At 38.5% G+C, this 21,213-nt stretch overlaps 1 protein-coding gene across 4 annotated transcripts in view; it reads left to right on the forward strand.

Annotated features, from left to right (window-relative positions):
* The first annotated feature begins 2,278 nt into the window (after positions 1-2,278).
* The window catches only part of LOC127445366 (von Willebrand factor A domain-containing protein 7-like), a 46,540-nt gene continuing 27,605 nt past the window's right edge, over positions 2,279-21,213 (forward strand). For 3 of the 4 annotated variants that reach the window (XM_051705402.1, XM_051705403.1, XM_051705405.1), the window contains exons 1-7: positions 2,279-2,329; positions 2,530-2,575; positions 2,940-3,147; positions 9,219-9,503; positions 11,379-11,472; positions 11,643-11,771; positions 15,657-15,788. In XM_051705402.1, the coding sequence (XP_051561362.1) occupies positions 2,944-3,147; positions 9,219-9,503; positions 11,379-11,472; positions 11,643-11,771; positions 15,657-15,788 (844 nt within the window). In that variant the 5' untranslated portion in view covers positions 2,279-2,329; positions 2,530-2,575; positions 2,940-2,943. The remainder of the gene's footprint in view (positions 2,330-2,529; positions 2,576-2,939; positions 3,148-9,218; positions 9,504-11,378; positions 11,473-11,642; positions 11,772-15,656; positions 15,789-21,213) is intronic. The other variant, XM_051705404.1, reaches the window with a different exon arrangement.

Consider the following 21,213-nt stretch of genomic DNA (forward strand, 5'->3'; position numbering starts at 1 on the left):
TTACCGCTGGTGGCACAGTGCTAGTGGAGTGGCAGAGGTACTGCAGTTAGTTGTGCCCTCTTGGCTCTGTGAACGGGCCCGTCAGCTGCTGCACGGTGCTGCTGGTGCTGGGCATTTTGTTATCACTAAAACCTGGCACTGACTTGCGCATGATTTCTATTGGGACTGCAGTAGGGCTGACGTGGAGTGGTATTGTAGGCGGTGTGATGTATGTACAACCAAGAAGGGACCACTGGTACAATCCATAGCCTCGCTGTAGCAGCTACAGGCTAGGGCTCCTATCGAGAGGGTTGCTGTTGATGTGCTTGGGCTGTTCCCCCTAACAGAGAGAGGCAACCGCTATGTGCTAGTAGCAATGGATTACTTCACAAAATGGCCCGAAGCATATGCGATCCCAAATCAAGAGGCAGCAACCATAATTGATTGCTTGATGGAGGGAATGTTTAGCTGGTTTGGAATTCCTGGAGAGCTTCACAGTTATCAGGGACGTAATTTCAAGTCACGGTTGACCACTGAACTTTGTGACAGGCTGGGTGTCTACAAGACCCAAACTACCCCCCTGCACCCACAAAGTGACGGCTTGGTTGAATGGTTCAACCATACTATAACTACTCAGCTCATTGTTCTCACCAAACGCCATCAGCAGGAGTGGAACCAGCACATTCACCTTCTCCTCTTTGCCCAACATACTGCCGTCCACTGGGAGGATCCTTGCGCTGTACTGGGTCAGATTTCAGATGTGGTGTATCAGGTTCAGCTTGGCTGCCATCGGGTAGTGATTCATCGGGACCGCCTGGCACCATACCTTGAGGAGCAGAAGGGGAGACCAAGCCCCAGGGAGGGAGAGGGGATTGTCTGACATGGCCCTGCAATCGACACCATCGGGAACATCAGCTTCACCAGTGAATTCACTGGCTCAAACACCACCACTGCAATGGCTGCTTAATGACACCAAATGACGAAGGTGGTGCCGTCGACGCAGCCATCGACTCCAGGGAATAGAAGAGGCCGTGTGCACCCCCCCACCCCATCTCGGGGACTATTTTCTATAAAGGCTGGACAGCCTGGGAACTGTTTTGTTTCCGTGGGAGGAAGTCATGTGACGTAAGGTTAGTGAGTCTGGAAATTTAGATTTCCTAGCATGCTTTGCGTGGGGCTGTGTTAAATGTTATTGGAACAGTTAAATGTTATTTTATGTCTGTTTTCAGCAAAGTAAGTAAATAATAGATGTGTGTTCAGGTTTTATGTTTTTCTATGTGGGTTTCAGGAATATTTTTGTTATTTGAATTTGCTGGGTCACCATGGATAAGAATGGTGGGGCTTTTTGCTTAGTCAGGGAATGGGCTGCTTAATGGCAAGACTGCTAAAAGTTGCTTAAGTTGCTAAAATAAATAAGCTACTTATTGATCACAGGCCTCATTGACCTGAGCTTATGTACCTCTGTTTTTAAGTTAAAAAAGCATTCTTTATGGGTTATTCTGACTAAATTAAATATCATAAGAAAACATCTGTGCAATAAAAAATACACACTATGGCAGATAGTCACGCTTGTGGTGTTCCCGGTCGAAAATGACTGGCCATTGAAAATGAATGGGGAAGACAATAAAAACCAGACTTTTATACTGAAATGAACCACGGCAAGTGGTCTAGTGTCAAGATCAAGGATGTGATCAAGTGCCTCAATATTAAAGTCCTTTTTTTTTTTTTTTTTTTACTATAAATTCTTTAAACATTTGGGGCCATATGGATTACTTTCATGCTGCTTTTATGTGCTTTTGGAGCTTCAAACTTTGGTACCCATTTACTTGCATTGTGAGGACCTACAGAGCTGAAATATTTTCTAAAAATCTTTGTTTATGTTCAGCCGAAGAAAGAAAGTCATACATATCTGGGATGGCATAAGGGTGAGAAAATGATGAGAGAATTTTCATTTTTGGATGAACTATTCCTTAAAGCTGTCTTTCCACGGTCTCCGTCGCATTTCTCCACCTAGTCGTAGTCTTGATATATACAGTGTATACTGTAAATTTGTTTGTTTATTTATTTATTTATTTATTTTACTGTGTGTGACTAATCTGTTTATGGTACAACACATTTTAAGTTTAAGTGGTATGCTACAGGAATTAAATTAATAGAAAAACAGATGTTAAAATGTTGACTGCATTAACACTAGGTTGGATATTTACAACAGCCTACCTGGGAAGTGGTGAACTGAACTGATGAACTGGTTTGTCTGGGATTAGTTTCCATGCGCACTGTCGTTAGAGCTGTACAGGAATGAGCTCAGTCATCAATCCAGTCCAAACTGTAGGCATTTTGTTAGACACAGGTAGTATTTAATCTTGATTCTGCATTTGTAACTTTTTCTTTTAACTCTTTTCTTTTAATTTGTTGTTTTTGCTCTAATTCATCTTATCCTGCACTCACATAATTACTCAGGATATATAAATCAATTATGTAATATAATTTCTCTGTCACATAAGATTGATTACATATTTCAATGACGTGTATAATCGTCTTGTTTGCAAGGGTGTGTAAAATGTGCTGACAGAAGCTGTAAAAAATCGACAAAAAGGTATTCAAATTATTTTCTAATAGAGCATTTTGTGTGTGTGTGTGTGTGTGTGTGTGTGTGTGTGTGTGTGTGTGTGTGTGTGTGTGTGTGTGTGTTATTTTGTCGGATCATGTAATATTTCACAAATAATTTTACCACAAAAACATTTTTGCTAAATATAATTTTGAAAATGTTTAAAACAATTGAAATGTAACTCTGGGAAACTGGCGATAATTCATTTAACAGAGTCTGGCGCTAGAATAGAAATATTTTATACAAAACTTCCGCCTTGTAGTTTGGTATAAAATGGTTAAAGAAACAAAGGATGCTGGTTTTTGGAAGAAATGGATGCGTAATTGCTGTATATTTGTACGTTTTCTCTCAGTTCAATGGTTGTCGACATGGTTTCACTGGTTGTGGTGGCTGTCCTTTGGGGGACGCTCTTTCAGCTTCCCCATGCTGCAGCCTTCAAACCCCTCACTTCTGAAGGCTCCCTCACCCACCGAGAAATCACCGAGACGGCAATTCTCCGCAAAACTGCAGAAGTGTGCCAGGATATAGCCAATGCCAAGGGGCGAGACTTCACACTACCTGTAAGAAAAGAGCATTGAATGAATTCATTAGCAGTGCTGGGGAGTAACTAAAAGTAGAGACGTATGTTAATTGCAATAATTTGTATTCTTATTATTTAATAATAGTAGGCTATTACAATGATAACATCTTGTCAAATGCTGCGTTTCATTACTTTAGGGCAGTTATGCAAATTAGCCTATTGCAAAAAACAAAAACAAAGGCAGACTAAATAATTAAATTAATAATCCGATATCGGATGTATCTGATTAGTTAACATATTTAAAAAGATATTGCCTCTCCATTTTTGCATGTCACCGTGATTTAAAAAATAAAATGTCGAATAATATTTTTTCTATCACTATACAGCCCAAAACCGAAAGCAGAATCTGGTGCATATTTAAATGAACTTTAGAGATAGTGAGATATTTAATTATTTAACAACTACAGTTATTTCTCAGTAGAAAGTAACATATTACAATATATATATATATATATATATATATATATATATATATATATATATATATATATATATATATATATATATTTTTTTTTTTTTTTTAAACATTATAAACTGACAATTATAAATTAATTTACTTTCTCCTTGAATGACCCCCCGCCTCCCCCCCCCCTTTTTTTTATTTTTTTATTTTTTTTATTTTTTCGGTAACACTTTACAAAACGGTTGCATTTGTTAACCTTATAGTTAATTACTTAGTTAACATTCTACACGATCTCGGCAAAATTGTAAGGATTCATACGACTTCACCTTCCATACGAATCATCTTCTATATTTGGCTAATTCATATGATATCTGAAGACAGCACTCCTATGAAGTCGAACGACTTTCCTGTCACCAAGATAAATTCCTTGTATGTGTAAGCATACTTGGCAATGAAGCTCATTCTGATTCTGATTATGATTCTGACTTTCACTACAGCCAATGACGTCGCTGGACATCGTTTCCATCTACTACACAACAATTCCTTGCTTCTGTCACACACAACAGCTTCCTATCATGTTTACACACTCCATTGATTGGTTAGGTTTAGACAAGAGGTTTAGGTAAGGGCATAATATTAATAAGCATGTCTTTAGCCTCATGTGTGGAACTGGCACTTACTTTCATTAGATATGGAACCCGCTAATGCGGGTTCGCGCCTAAACGATCAAATACACTTTATAATTCCACCAATGCCCGTCTTGATGAGGCATTAATGTAAACGCAGGTGGTTTGGTCTAAAGTGAGCGTAAACAGTGGGACAAAAAGCGTATTTGCATCAAAATGTTGGACTTGAAGTGTACATGTAACTGAATTGAGCACTGTCTAGCAGGCTATGTCATATAAAGGCTATTAATCAAACAACATTAACAAGGAAACGAGAAAACCACCCACTACTTTTGGCTGAATAACTTGAGTAGCTTTTAATGTAACAGAATAAAACAGTGACATTTTTAATAATAATAATTTTTAATAATATTGTTCGTTTTTTAATAATACCGATCCCTGATGTAGAGAGTGTGTTAATTGGTGTAATAAATTACCAGAAAAGTAGAGATGATAAATGAGAGATGAACTATTGCTGGGCTTAAAAGATACAAGAACTAAATCAATGTTGAACACTGTATCTCAAAAGGAGGACAATGTGGCCTCCCATGTGCTACTTAAAGAAAGAATTCACACAAAAATGAAAATTCTCTTATTATTTACTCACCCTCATGCCATCCCAGATGTGTATGACTTTCTTTCTTCAGAAGAACACAAATTAAGATTTTTAGAAGAATATTTCAGCTCTGTAGGTCCATTCAGTGTAAGTGAAGGGGTGCCAAAATTTTGACGCTCCAAAAAGCACATAAAAGCAGCATAAAAGTAATACATACAACTCCAGTGGTTTAATCCATGACTTCAGAAGAGATATGATAGGTGTGGGTGAGAAACAGATCAATATTTAAGTCAATTTTTGCCAGAAATTCTTCTCTCTGCCCAATAGGGGGCGATATGCATGAAGAATGTGAATCACCAAAAACACAAGAAGAACAATGTGAAATTTAAAGTGGAGATTGACTGGGCAGGGAGGAGAATTAATAGTAAAAAAGGAATTAAATATTGATCTGTTTCTCACCACATCTAGCATATCGCTTCTGAAGACATGGATTAAACCACTGGAGACACATGGATTAGGTTCCTTTTATGCTGGTTTATCTGATTCGTGGAGCTTCAATATTTTAGCACCGATTCACTTTCATTGTATGGACCAAAAAAGCTGAGATATTCTTCTAAAAATCTTAATTTGTATTCTGCAGAAGAAAGAAAGTCATACACATCCAGGATGGCATGAGGGTGAGTAAATGAAGAGAGAATTTTCATTTTTGGGAGAATTATTCCTTTTTAAGCATGATGTAGCCCCTGTACCAAACAACTTTTCCTATGCCTGCTCTACCTCTATTGTGCAGGACATGACGTGCCAATTGATCCTGCTTATTTAGCATTTTTTTGCATTCCTTGCATTGTTTTGAACATGTTTTATGCACAACAATAACGCTCTGTCGGCATTAAGGGAAATTTAGACCCTACACATAAACTGATTTTAATGTAATTGTTTCATACATTACAATTTAACATGGTGATCAGTGTATTGAAAATACATTTTTAATTTTTCATTTCTGTTATCATGACTCCCTTTTATTTTTTGGAATCAGATTCATGTAGTGTTTATCATAGATAAGTGATGTATTTTAAAAGTTGGCATACAGTGTTCATTATAATGGGGCATAGGTTTTGCAACTCAGTACTCAATACTCACTACTCATGAGTACTTTTAAATGAGGTACTCTTTTACTCTTACTTGAGTAGTTTTTAAGACAGCTACTTTTACTCTACTCGCACTGCATTTTTTGGGAAGTAACAGTACTTCTACTTGAGTATGATTTTTCAGCACTCTTTCCACCCCTGGAAATAGCCACCTCATAAAATATGTAAGAATTTTCATGACATGTGGTTGTAACATTAGTTAACATGAAATAACAATGAACAACACCCTTTTACAGCATGTATTAATCTTGATTTGATAATCTTGATAATCTTGATGTGAACTAACCAGGAACAGTGCCTCTTTACAGTGTTTATTAATGTTAATTTTTGTGAAGGCCTATAATAATATACTGTATATTGCATATACTACTAACACATTTCTCAATAATGATCGGTGATAACATTCATTGTGGTGGAGAAAAGTTGGAGGGATATCAATAGAATTGTCACCCACCTATGTTCTTGGGAGATATTTTACTTAACTACTTAATAAAAATATATATACAGTATACATATTATTGAGTTTTGTGAACCTTATTGTAAAGTGAAAACCCATTGATTATCATCAATTATGCACTACTAATGTTTGTTGACTCAATTAATGATAAATAATGATAATAAAGTAGCCTACTTACTGTGCATGTTTATGGACCTTATTGTAAAGTGTAACATATTTCAACATTACCTAATGTGTTACTAATGTTTTTAGGCTCTTTACTAACATTATTTTACATCAATAAAGTATTAATTTTAGGTATTGACAGACCCAATTGTAAAGCAATTCGCACGTTACAAACAGGACATTTATTAGCATTACATAACAAAGGTAACACATTTATTAAAATATCGAATCACTATCGAAGGAGCAATCCATACCACATCTATAGTTCTGAGAAACATTTTCTGCACTGTGCAGAAGAAAAGTAATAAAACATTTAAATCTTTAGCAACATACACAATAATGGGAAAACCAAATAGATTTTGCACAGGAGAGCTCCGCTCATGTTTCCTTCAAAAAATGTAAAGTTTAGTCTTTAATTTGCAACTCCATCGTTTCTTCCACATTGAGTCTAGTCGTAATACTTTTAAAAACCCACCTTTGACCGAATCAGATTCTCCAATCAGAACAGTCAATGCTGAACGGGAGTTTCAGCGAGCCTCCCGTTTCCATGGGAAAACTCTTCGGCATTGTGGGTAATGTAGTTGTTGTTAACCATGAATCTGACAACTTATATTATATATAATTTAACGTAAATTATTAACATTAAACAAGACACATATATACGGAAGCCCTGAACCACAAGGTGGAAAAAATAAAATAGTGTCTCAGTTCCTTCCTGAGCTTTATAGTTGTTAAAGGAATTGTTATTTTAATATTTGGATATTTATTTGACATTCTTCATCTGGAACTCTTCACTTCTGCAGTAGACAGTGTGTTTCAAAAGCATAGACAACTTGTTATATTAAAATATATTATTATAATTAAATTCCACCATGAAAGTCTGCACATGACATCTCCGTTCAGTCGCGAGGATTTAATTTATAAATGATCTTTTAGTTTAGAAATTAGATTACTTACAACAATATTAACATTACCAGATGTACCCCTAACACTTCAAAAGGACAGACATAATAATAATTTCCCCATGTTTCCCGTTTTCCTCAATACATTCCTTCGCTTCCACCATGTAACACTGAGCAAATGGCATAAATGGTTTAGAAAGACCAACAATTTCAAACAAAAAAATAACTCCAGTTGTTACATTTATGCATTTGGCAGACCCTTTTATCCAAAGCGACTTACAGTGCTCTTATTACAGGGACAATCCTCCTGGAGCAAACTGGAGTTAAGTGCCTTGCTCAAGGACACAATGGTGGTGGCTGTGGGGATTGAATCAACAACCTTTTGCTTCAGTGCTTTAGTCCTACACCACCACCACTCCACGCCAACGAATGCCATATCAAACATATGTAACCTGATTTTGCAAACCCTTAAATAAATAATACATGTATTATTCAGCTATATAGCAACAGAGAAAGCATTAAAAGATTACATAAGATTACATGTTTAATGATAGTGGCACCTGGTGGCCAAGGTTGGTACCACATGCATTTTTTTGAAGAGAGAGCAATTTAAAAAAAAAAATTTTTTTTGAAGAGAGAAAAAAAAAATTTGGAAGAGAGAAAAAATTTTTTTTGAAGAGAGAAAAAACATTTTAGGAAGAGAAAAATATGTAAGACTTAGGCTCAGTAAGGAACTGAGACACAATTTTATTTTTTTCACTGTAATTTTTTTCCCCACCTTGCGGTCCAGGGCTTCCGTACATATATATATATATATATATATATATATATATATATATATATATATATATATATATATATATATATATATATATATATATATATATATATATATATATATATATATATATATATATATATATATATATATATATATATATATATATATATATATATATATATATATATATATGTATATATGTATATATATATATATATATATATATATATATATATATATATATATATATATATATATATATGGTAAAGAAGTGTTATTTTTACGTGTTAGTTGACATTAACGAATGCATTCAGTAATGTTAACTTAAACACTTTTTTACTGTTAAGGAACGTAAGATAGGCCTATGCTTTCATATAATTTAACATTAATAAACATTGTAAAGAGGCGCTGTTCCTTGTTAGTTCACATTATATATATAAAATATAAAATAACAGTTTAAGATTAATAAATGCTGCAAAATTGTGTTGTTCATTGTTAGTTAACATTAACTAATGCATTAAGTAATATTAACTTATAGTCTACATCTTTTTAATGTTAAAAATGTTTTAGGCCTATATTAATTAACATTAACCAAGATTAATAAATACTGTAAATAAGTGTTGTTCATTGTTAGTTTATGTTAACTATGCATTATCTAATGTAAACAAATGCAACCTCATTGTAAAATGTTTCATTTTTCAACTATTTGCTGAACCGCACACACAGAATTTTGGAATAAGGTACAACTGACATACGGCAATTGTTCTTTAATATTTATTTATTATTGTATTACCAGTAAGATGAGATGTGATGAGTATTAATAAAGAACACATAAGCAAGTCATTTAATGTTGACATATAGTTTTTTTAAATTCTAAAATAAGATAATTTTGAAATGCTGGGGGACTTATGCTCATTTTTTTTTTTTTTTTTTTTTTTTGTTCTCCACTTCCCATTTCTCTGCCTGCTCTCCAGATCAGCAACAAACTGACTGTAGCTTCTGTCCAAGTAGCCTGCACAAAATCGTTTGCTGCCTTATCCTCACTCAGTTTTAAATTGTCTATTGCCAAGATTTATCTCAGTAATGCAGCTGTGGATTTAGTGTTCTTACTGAGTGATGCACCACATGTAGATAATGAGGCTTTCAGTGAAGCACGAGATCTCATAATTCAAGGTGTGGCTGCAGTGAAGGCCAGCATGAAACAGGAGAACTACAATTCTGCCCGTGTCAGACTGGGGGCTCTTTTCCATACTTTACAGGTATGTTACAGTATGAATTAACATTTTTGACTGTGAGAATATACGCTTGAGCACTCATTTTTGTTTCTCATTTACTCATTCTGCTTTTCTTTTTTTTTTCCTGCTTTTTTTTTTTTATTATAGAAGCATTATTAGGATATCAGTTTTGAAAAGCAAGAGAGAAAAAAAATTAAAACTGGACTAGTAATTAACATTAAAACTGGGACTGTAATTTTGGAATATTAAGAAAAGTTAGTAGGCTATCAGTGTCTGCATTTGTGAACATGGTACTTTCCAGGAGTCAGTGTAAAAGATTTTAAACAATCTCGCTAAGAATATATATACAGTTGCATTCAAAATTATTCAACCCCCCTGACCAGCATTATGTTCTGGTGATGTGAATTAAAACACATCAACTAAAACCTCAGTAAACATTCAAAGTACGTTTTTAATACACATTTGAGTGATTTTGAGAACAAAGAGTTCAGTTTACCCAAATTGTTAAATAAAAAATAACTTATTCTCCCCACAATGTCATGTCAAAAATATTCAACCCCCAAAGTCAGTCATTTGTGAAGCATCCTTTACCCTTAATAACATCAAATAAATGTTTCAGGTAAGTGTTCTCAGGCTTCGGACTCTCTCAGTTGGAATCATTTATGATCATAAAGCTTCCTGTTCATTGACATTCTTTGGTTTCTGTGCTGCCACTGCTTCCTTGAAATCCCAACAAAGATTTTCAATGGGATTTTAATGATGGACTGAAAGGGGCATTCAAGGACATTCCACAACCTATCCCTGAACCAGATTTTGGACAACTTGGATGTATCCTTGGTGTTATTGTCTTGCTGGAAAGTCTAGTGACCAAGCTTCAATTTACACACTGAAGGCATCACATTTTTGCCAATATGGCCTGATACCTGAAAGAAACCATGGCGTCAGTCACATAGTCAGGATAGCCATTTCCTGCAGCTGCACTACACAAACATAACCACGCACAGGGCAACTGCCTGTAATTCTCTCGCTCGAACTGTCGTGCCAGGCCACATTTATCCCTCGCGCGCCCCATCAGGCTGACTGGGGACCGGGCGTGCATCATTCCAGCCCGGCTCCGCACTCCTCGGCTCTACACCCCATAACAGGACTGACCCACCTCCATGCTTGACCGTGGGGATGGTGTCGATCTTGTCATCCTTGTCACCTTGCCTTTCTTACTCCAGACGTACTGCTGACCCATGGGTCTAAAACTCATTTTCAGTTTAGTGTCATATGTCCATAAAACCTTCTTCCAGGACTCCACAGTTCTTTCCAAATTCCTTCTTGAATATTCAAGTCAACATTTCCATTGTTAAAGTTTTGCTTTCTTCCACACCCAAGAAGGTTGCTGTTGTACCATATTTTAAAAATATATGAATGGTGCTGCCAACTTTGTCTATTGGAAATTGAAGTGCCTTGGAAACGTACTTTTGGCCATGACCTTTCTTGTGTAATGAAATAATCTCCTCTATAAGCTTTTGTGACAGCTTATGTTTAATTGCATGTTTAGCATAGAAATATATTTTTGCTTACAACGCTAAACTTAAATTTGAAAACTTAAATAAGTGCCATTGTAGAGTGATGGCTTAATTTTGTTTTAAAACAATTACTTGTGTAAACGTACATATTTAAGAAACAGCTACATGCAATAGGGGTTGAATAATTATGACATGGCTGTATTATATATCCCCATATATATATATATATATATATATATATATATATATATATATATATATATATATATATATATATATATATATATATATGTATTTATTTTTTTATTTTTTATTTTTTTAAAGTAACACTGTAGTGTTAGATACTAAAACTAATTAAACAAACACTGAGTATGTTTTTCAGGATTTCTATAGCCACAGTAACTGGGTGGAATTAGGATTCACCACTCCTCTCCGTAACATGACAAGATCTGACCTTCCTCTCAACAACATAGCAGGTATAGTAACAGAGGCAAAGAGAGACATGTTTTAAGTACTAAATAGTTGTTTCTATCATCTCTACCTATTTTCTTATCAATTGTATCATATAACAATTGCCCAACTTTAGCATTTTTAGTTTTGCCAGTGTGTAATCCCACACACTGTTATGTAATGTATGGATGTATAGGCCCCAAAACCCCGACATGTAGAAGCTGCTATGGAGAAAACTGCAGTGGCAACATTCTCCCAGAGATCCTGCAGCAGAAGATATTAACCTCAGGATATTTCAACCTGTTCTCATCTTCCAAAACTGCAGGTAGGGAAGCTTACCATCCCTAGCATTGCAAGGTTTAATAATTACTGTTTCAGCCACAGGTCTTTCATCATCTAGTCTTCCAAACTGAACTTGTTATATGACTTTTGCTGAATCAAATAAATGAAGGATGTTTCTATTTAACCCTTGTGCTGTCTTTAACTTTTTATTTGGTGTTCCCGGTCAAGAATGACCGGCCTATTAATAATTGGTTATAAATCTCTCATTATGCTATATTATCACCAAATATTGGATTAGATCTTTTTGTCAACTTGTTTTCTTTTAGGACAGGTTTTGTATTTCTTTTTGGAATTTATTGATCACAGGCCTCATTGACCTGAGCTTATGCTCCTCTGTTTTTGAGTGAAAAAAGCATTCTTTATGGGTTATTTTGACTAAATTAAATACCATAAGTAAACAGCTGTGCTATAAAAATAAAAAATAAATAAATAAAAAAATACACTAGTTTGTTTAAATGTTTCACAAGGAAGTTTGTTTTGAAGCACTTTTATTTTGTAAAAAAAAATAAATGGCAGATAGTCACACTTGTGGTGTTCCCGGTCAGAAATGATTGGCCATTGAAAGATCACAAAAAACAAGACTTTTATTTTTAAATGAACCAGGGCAAGTGGTCTAGTGTCATGATCAAGGGCCTCATGCACAGAGAACCCTTGGCCATTGTGCTGCCACAAAGTGAATGATGAGCAAGGCCCTGTGAGGCTTTATATACCTTAGCTGTGGGAAAGCTTCTGTATATTAGTAAACATTAGCCGTGTTTCCACTATCAGGCCAAATGAGGGCATGCTAGTGCCTGTTGCGTTCCCACTGTCACATCTGGGGCTTCATCATGCCTCCTCGGAGGCTTTCTCTGGGCCAACAGCCAATGGCCTTTGATCTGCCGATTACCCTTGGGTCAAACAAGACCAACCGGGGATTGAGGTGGATACAATGTCAAAGGTTAGAATATGTATCCAGCACACAACGGTACAGGTATGGAAAAAAAATTATAGTTCCAAAACACATTGTCATAATATTTTGTCTGAATGGTGTGATGAAAGAAAGATCATGAAAGAAATATTTTTTTTGGAGAGGGGTCACTGTGGGGCAAAGAAAGTTCAGGTGTGTGTGTGTGTGTGTGTGTGTGTGTTTGATAATGTTGGATGGATGAATAGATATTGGATAAAGTTCAGGGTAGGATAAAGTTCCTCTCTGAAAAAGAAAGAATCTACTTCTCAAGTGTGTGTGTGTGTGTGTGTGTGTGTGTGTGTGTGTGTAATAATGTTTGATGCAGTTCAGGGTAGGATGAAGTTCATCTCTGTGATAAAAAAAGCATAGTTTTGCATGTATGCGTGCACTTGTGTGTTTGTGTGTGTGTATGTGCGCGTGCACAGGTCAGAAGCCTTTATGTTTGCAAGAACACATGCACATATGTGCTTATCTAATGAATGAACATGCTCCTGAACACTACATTTTTCTCTTATTTTTGATCTCCCCCATTCATTTTCAATGGCCTGTCATTTTTGACCGGGAACACCATAAGTGTGACTTTGTGCTATTTTGTGCAAAATAAAAGCATTTCAAATCAAACATCCTGGTTAAACATTAAAAGCACACTAGTGTGATAAATAGTGCAGAATGTTTACATATTTTATTTAATATTGCCAAAATTATCTACAAATAATGCTTTTTTCACTCAAAAATTAGGTGCATAAGCTCAGGTCAAAGAGGACTACGATCAGTAAGTTCCAAAAAGAAATACAAAACCTGTACTAACTGAAAGAAAGCAAGCTGACAAAAATCGAATCCAATATTTGGTAATAATATAGCATAATGAGAGATTTATAAGCAATTTTTAATAGGCTGGTCATTTTTGACCAGGAACACCAAAAGTGTAACAAAGTGAAAAAATAAATAAAATAAAATAATTTTGATACCCTGTGTAAACTATGTCAGAAAGTAGTCCAATAGGATAACATTAACTTGTGAAATTTTAAACAAAACCAAGAATAGAAAGTCAGATTTTTTTTAAATCAGATTGCTTATTATGTTTCCAGGACTGTTGGATATTCATGCTTTTGAGACGTTACAGACATTACAGCTGATTTTCTGTAAAGCTGCTTTGGAACAATGTGTATTGGGAAAAGCACAAATAAAAATAAAATTCAAATCAAGTCAGTTCATGTTACAATGGGGTTTTATTTTATTTTTCTGCTTTGGCAAAAAGAAAAAAAAAGAAAACCTCATTGTTCTCTCTTTGCACTGTCAGATAAACAAGTGATAGCCAGTGCTAATGCATTTTACCAATCAGAAATTAGCATAAATAATTATTATTCAAAGGAATGGCCTTCATCATCCAATCACTGCCAACCATGTTTAAATAGTATACATTATAAAATATAAGTATACATTATAAATTCTAAATCTATTTACTGATTACCATTGTCCCGTGTCTGCCAAACATAATTAGCGATCCAAACATCATCTGGAATCTGAAACTGAACTTTTGTTCGGATGTTGGTATGAATGCACTCTTAGCTGCATAGGAAAGCTACAGGACGCTTGCACTGGTCTCACAACAGGTCGAAATGCACTTTATTTTCATCCAAACTCAATATAAAGCCTCTGAGAGCAAAACTTTTTTCTCAATGTGAAAATGCACAGTAAATAGAATTTCTAATGAAAATGATCACTGTTGAAAAATGGCGCATATTGTTTTGTCACATGTCTTGGTGAGTCAAATGTTTAACGCTTTACTGACAGTCCAGAGTCATTTGAACTGAGATCAGTCAGTTTAAATGAAATTAATTAATGCGTAGTATATATCGAAGACAAAACACAATGTCCATGCAGAAGGATGTGGGGCCACACAAAGTTATGGGTGAAACGTGTAGTTTTTATATAAGTTGTGGGAAAAAATGATACGTTAAAGTATTACAATATTTTTCCTGATGATATTTTAATATTGGTGCACCAAAAAATAAATAAATAAATAAATAAATAAATAAAATTCACCTTCATTTTATGTTCATGGGAAAAACTTTATTCAGAATCTGCCTTCCATTTTCAAAACCATAGTTTTGAAGAGTCCAGTGTCCAACTTTTGGGGTATGTCCAGGGTTTTTCCTGCATTAATTTAATTTAATTTAATTTATTTTTTTTTGGCAGCTGCTTAAGCGAAATTTCCAGCCACTGAAGCAAAATGTCAGGATGTTCCCTTTCTGTGTTTTTCTGTTTGTCTGTCTCCCCCTGTTTTTCTGTGTTGGTTTGTTCTGGTGGCATGGCAGCTCCCCGTTGATTGCTTCACACCTGCACCTCATCTTGTCATCACCAGTCAGCCTGTCTATTTAAACCCAGAGTCTTCAGCCATTCATCGCCAGATTATTCAGTCTAGTTACTTGGTACTAGCATCAAGGCCGAACTTAAGTAAATTATTCGCTCTCTGTTTTTGTTCGTGTACTCACCTGTTTTCTCTTGTGCCCCAGGTCCATCATTCATCCTGTCAACCCGTGCACTACCACCACCTCGTCAGTTTCCCTCTGTTCCGCTCCCCATCAAGCCTGCCCCACCAAACCTTTAGCCCACCGTTCCGCTCTGCCAGCAACCTCCAAGATCTGTTGTAAATAAAATTTATTCTCGAACTCACTCCATTTGTCTGTGTTCTGCTTTTGGGTTCAGTCCTTCATTTGGCACAACAGAATAATCTTGCCACTATGGACCCAGCAGACACAGAAACTGTTTATAACACTCTGTCTGGGCAAGGAGTACTTTTGGGACAGCACGAAAAACAATTCTCGCAGAAAAACAGGGATCTGACGGACTGCAACCAAGCCTTGACATGTCAGATCTCTCAGATCTGTAAAAAACTAAATTATATTTCGGTTCTTCTAGCTCAGTGTTCTACGAGTCACACTTCTAGACAGCCCGCAGCCTCAGTGCCCCCATCACCTCCATCTCACACTCATCCTCTACGTGAGGCTCATGTCCCGGATTCTGAACCATACCCTGGGGATTTAGAAAAATGTAAGTCCTTTCTGCTTTAGTGTTCTCTAGTTTTTGGAGAGCGTCCACATGCATATTCCGAAGATGAAGCGAAGATATCTTATGTCATTGGGCTCCTTTGGGGAGATGCTTTAGCATAGGCCGCAGCGGTCTGGAGCACTCAAACCGCCTTGTTTAACTCTTATACCTCAATTACACCAACTCTCTGTTCCCATGTCTATCTGTCAGTGGATTATCAGGTTTCTGACAGACAGGCAGCAGCTTGTGAGACAGGGGAAACTCACTTCCAGCACCTGTACAATCAGCACTGGTTTCCCCACTACTCTTCTCCTTTATCCATCTCATGATCAGTTAAATTGCCCCATTGAGCAATAACTATGTGCAATACACAGCTTAGTCTTTTTTATATTTATCCAACACATCCAACCTCTTCTGCCATTTCATTCCTCTGGGAAAAAAAACAAAAAAAACATTTGCACTGTACATAACAGATAACAGATTTGTATTCGATTGCACTACGTATGTGTACTGTATGTGTGTGTGTGTATGTATGTGTGTGTCTCTGTGTGTGTATGTACATATGTGTATAACTATTTTTTTTTATTTATTATTATCTATGTCTTGCTGCTGTTTTTGTATTGTTTTTGTATTGCTGTACACTGGAAGCTCCTGTCACCAAGACAAATTCCTTGTATGCACAAGCATACTTGGCAATAAAGCTGATTCTGATTCTGTTTCTGATTTACTGCTGAACTCAGGAAAGTTTTTGACCATCCTGTTCATGGAGCTGAAGCCGGGAGGCACCTCCTCACGCTCCGTCAGGGCTCTCGAAGTGTGGCTGAATATTCAGTGTAGTTCTGCATCTTAGCAGCTGAATTGGACTGGAATGATGGGGCTATTAAGACAATGTTTTGGAATGGACTCGATGACCGAATTAAGGAAAAACTGGTTGTTAAGGACAGATCTGACTCTCTTGATTCACTTTTGTCTCTCTCTATAACCTTAGATAACCACCTGAGAGGAGGAATCCTTGGATCTGTCCACTGCTCCTTCGGAGTATCATGACTTGTGTGAGGTCTTCAGTAAGTATCAGGCTTTCTCTTTGCCACCTCATTGCCCTTATGACTGCTCAGTTGATCTTCTGCCTGGAGCCCTTTTGCCTAACAGTCATTTGTATAAACTCACCAGACCCAAACGTGAGGCCATGGAAAAATACATTTGTGATTCCCTAGCTGCAGGCATAATCCGCTCTTCCTCTTAACTTCTTGGCGCTGGCTTCTTCTTTGTGTCTAAGGAAGACAGCACCCTCCGCCCTTGCATTGACTTCCGTGGACTCAATAATATCACCATCAAAAACAAGTATCCTCTTCCCCTCATTAACTCAGCTTTCAAACCACTTCACGGAGCCACCGTCTTCTCTAAACCGGATCTGCTTAATGCCTATCACTTAGTGAGAATTCAAGAAAGGGACGAATGGAAGACTGCTTTCAACACACCCCTAGGCCACTTTGAATATTCTGTGATGCCTTTCAGACTCACTAACATCCCGTTGTGTTCCAGGCCTTGGTGAATGAAGTCCTTCCTGATTTCCTCAACCGCTTCATCTTCATTACCTCGACGATATCCTGATTTTCTCTTGCACTCCTTCTGAACACATCAGCCATGTCTGTCAGGTACTGCAAAGGCTTCTAGAAAATCAACTATTTGTCAAGGCGGAGAAAGGTGAATTCCATGTCAATTCAATCAGTTTCCTGGGCTACATAATTGAGGGCAGGCAGGTGAAGACAGACCCTGAAAAGATCCGAGCAGTGGCAGAATGGCCTAAACCTACTTCCCTAAAGTAACTACAGCACTTCCTGTGCTTTGCAAATTTCTATCGTCATTTTATCAGAGATTATAGTCATGTGGCTGCATATATCACCAAGCTCACATCTTCTTCCACCCCTTTTCATTGGAACAAGGAAGCAGATCAAGCCTTTGCTAAACTTAAGGATTTAATCACATCATCTCCGGTGTTGATCCAGCCTGACCCATCTGTCAGTTCATTGTGGAAGTGGATGCTTCCGTCTCAGGTGTAGGAGTGGTTCTGTCCCAACGCTCTGCCTATGATGGCAAACTTCGTCCCTGTGCCTTTTTCCACTGCCTGACCGGTGCTGAATGTAACTATGATGTCGGGAACCGCAAATTACTGGCAGTCAAGTTTGCCCTGGAGGAGTGGAGACACTGGCTCGAAGGAACTGAACAACCGTTTCTGGTATGGACTGACCATAAATACCTGCCGTATATACAGACTGCCAAATGACTGAATTCACGGCAAGCCCGCTGGGCTTTATACTTTGGACGTTTCAATTTCACTCTCACCACCCTGGCTCCAAGAACGGCAAGCCTGATGCCCTCTCCCATCAGTTTGTCCTTGAGGAGAAACATTCTAGCCCTGAAACCATCCTTCCTCCTTCCTGTGTTGTGGGAGCTATTACTTGGGAAATCGAGTCAGTGGTCAGAGAAGCTCAATGCACGCAACCAGATCCTGGTAATGGTCCTTATTTGTTCCTGATGCTGTTCATTCCCGAGTTCTCCAGTGGGGTCATGCCTCCCTGTTCACCTGTCACCCAATTGCCAGTCACACCTTAGACTTCCTTAAAAGACACTTCTGATGGCCTACCATGGACACGGATACTCGGCCTACGTTGCTGCCTGTTCTGTTTGTGCTCGTGGGAAGGCTTCGCATCATCCTCTGGCTGATTTGCTTCGCCCATTGCCTATTCCCAGTCGGCCCTGGTCACACATCGCCCTTGAATTCGTTACAGGATTACCATTGTTGACCGCTTCTCCACGGCATCACAGCTCTCCCCAAACTCCCGATTGCCCATGATACCACTAATCTGTTGGTATTACATGTCTTCTGTCTCCATGACATTGTCTCCGATCATGGACCGCAGTTCACTTCCCAAATCTGGAAAGCCTTATGCCGAGCTCTCGGAGCATCAGTGAGTTTATCCTCTGGCTTCCATCCTCAATCCAATGGGCAAGCAGAGAGAATCAACCAGGAGTTAAAGGCAGCATTATGATGTATTACAGCCTGTAATCCCTTGTCCTGGAGTACCCACCTTGCTTGGATTGAGTACGCTCACAACTCCCTTCTCAGCTCAGTCATGTCTCCATTTGAGTGTTCCTTGGGATACCAGCCTCCATTGTTTCCAGCCCAGGAGAACAACATTGCGGTTCTGTTTGTCCAAGCTCAACACCGTCGCTGCCGTAAGGTATGGAGAGATATCCGTTCTACCCTCCTCCGTTTGGCTGAAGATGACCGTCACCTTGCTGACCACCATCGGATTCCTGCACCCCATTACATGCCAGGTCGGAGGGTTTGGTTATCTTCCACGAACATTCCATTAAGAACATAGTCTAGGAAACTGTCCCCCTGTTACCTCGGTCCTTTCATCATTGAAAAAATCATCAACCCCTCAGCTGTTAGATTTAGACTGCCCAGGTCCATGAGAATCCACCCCACATTCCATGTTTCCCAGTTGAAACCAGTATGTCTCAGACCATTTTGCCCTCCAGTCAATCCCCTTCCACCCACCTGGATCATGGATGATCATCCAGCGTACACAGTCAGGAGACTGCTGGATGACCGGCGTCGTGTCCGTGGCATGCAGTATCTGGTGGACTGGGAGGGCTACGGACCTGAGGAGCAGACATGGGTGCTCCGGTCCTTCATCTTAGACCCCTCCCTCATCTGGGAGTTCCATCATAGACACCCGGACAAGCCTGGCTCCCGTTGGGGGGTGGGGGTGTTCTATCAGGATGTTCCCTTTCTGTGTTTTTCTGTTTGTCTGTCTCCCCCTGGTTTTTTCTGGTGGTGTGGCAGCTCCCCATTGATTGCGTCACACCTGCACCTCATCTTGCCATCACCAGTCAGCCTGTCTATTTATACCCAGTCTTCAGCCATTCATCGGCAGACTATTCAGTCTAGTTACTTGGTACTAGCATCAAGGCCGAACTTTAGTAAATGATTCGCTCTCTGTTTTTGTTCATGTACTCACCTGTTTTCTCCTGTGCCCCAGGTACATCACTCATCCCATCAACCCGTGCAGTAACACCACCTCTTCAGCTTCCCTCTGTTCTGTTCCTAATCAAGCCTGCCAGGCCAAACCTTCAGCCCACTGCTCCGCTCTGCCAGCAATCACTCCCAGATCTGTTGTATATAATTTGTTTCTCAAACTCACTCCGTTAGTCTGTATTATGCTTTTTGATTCAGTCCTCTATTTGGTGCAACACAAAATTTGGGAAATTCATCATGTACAGTCCTTTCCATGTGCTAAATACTGTATGCTTTTTCATCTGAAACATGTGTTTGTGCAGCGAGACCGAAGCCTTGTTTTCACATGAGTGTTGCTCCATTGGATGTGAACCATGACTAGGGCTGCATTCCACTTCACTTTAAACACCCACTCACTAACTTTCCCAAGCACTTTCCCTCAGGGGAATCCTTGCTGCCATTTTGGAAGTCAGTTCCACTTTGTACGTGAGCAAGGGAAATTTCTGCTGACACACCCTCAACCCCTTGATTTTGACCCAGGGAGCCTACTCTGATCTACACTTCAGGCAGCTCCATAACCCACAATGCAACTCTATTGTGACATCACAGCAGATCGCACTTCATCAACCCCCACCCCACACAACTCTAGTGAATGATACAGCGGAAAGATGTTTACAGCTGTACAGTATGTGAATTTAGTTCAATTAAGCAGTTTAGAAGAGATATAAACTCAGCAAAAAAGAAACGTCCTCTCACTTTCAACTGCTTTTATTTTCAGCAAACTTAATGTGTAAATATTTGTATGAACATAAAAAGATTCAACAACTGAGACATGTGACTAACAGAAATGGAATAATGTGTCCCTGAACAAAGTGGGGGTCAAAATCAAAAGTAACAGTCAGTATCTGGTGTGGCCACCAGCTGCATTAAATGCTGCTGTGCATTTTCTCCTTGTGGACTGCACCAGATTTGCCAGTTCTTGCTGTGAGATGTTACCCCACTCTTCCACCAAGGCACTTGCAAGTTCCCGGACATTTCTGGGGGGAATGGCCCTAACCCTCACCCTCCAATCCAACAGGTCCCAGACGTGCTCAATGGGATTGAGATCCGGGCTCTTCGGTGGCCATGGCAGAACACTGACATTCCTGTCTTGCAGGAAATCAAGCACAGAATGAGCAGTATGGCTGGTGGCATTGTCATGCTGGAGGGTCATGTCAGGATGAACCTGCAGGAAGGGTACCACATGAGGCAGGAGGATGTCTCCCCTGTAACGCACAGTGTTGAGATTGCCTGCAATGACAACAAGCTCAGTCTGATGATGTTGTGACACACCACCCCAGACCATGACGGACCCTCCAAATCGATCCCGCTCCAGAGTACAGGCCTTGGTGTAACGCTCATTCC

Source organism: Myxocyprinus asiaticus, chromosome 8, assembly GCF_019703515.2.
Source record: "Myxocyprinus asiaticus isolate MX2 ecotype Aquarium Trade chromosome 8, UBuf_Myxa_2, whole genome shotgun sequence".
NCBI classification, from domain to species: Eukaryota; Metazoa; Chordata; class Actinopteri; order Cypriniformes; family Catostomidae; genus Myxocyprinus; species Myxocyprinus asiaticus.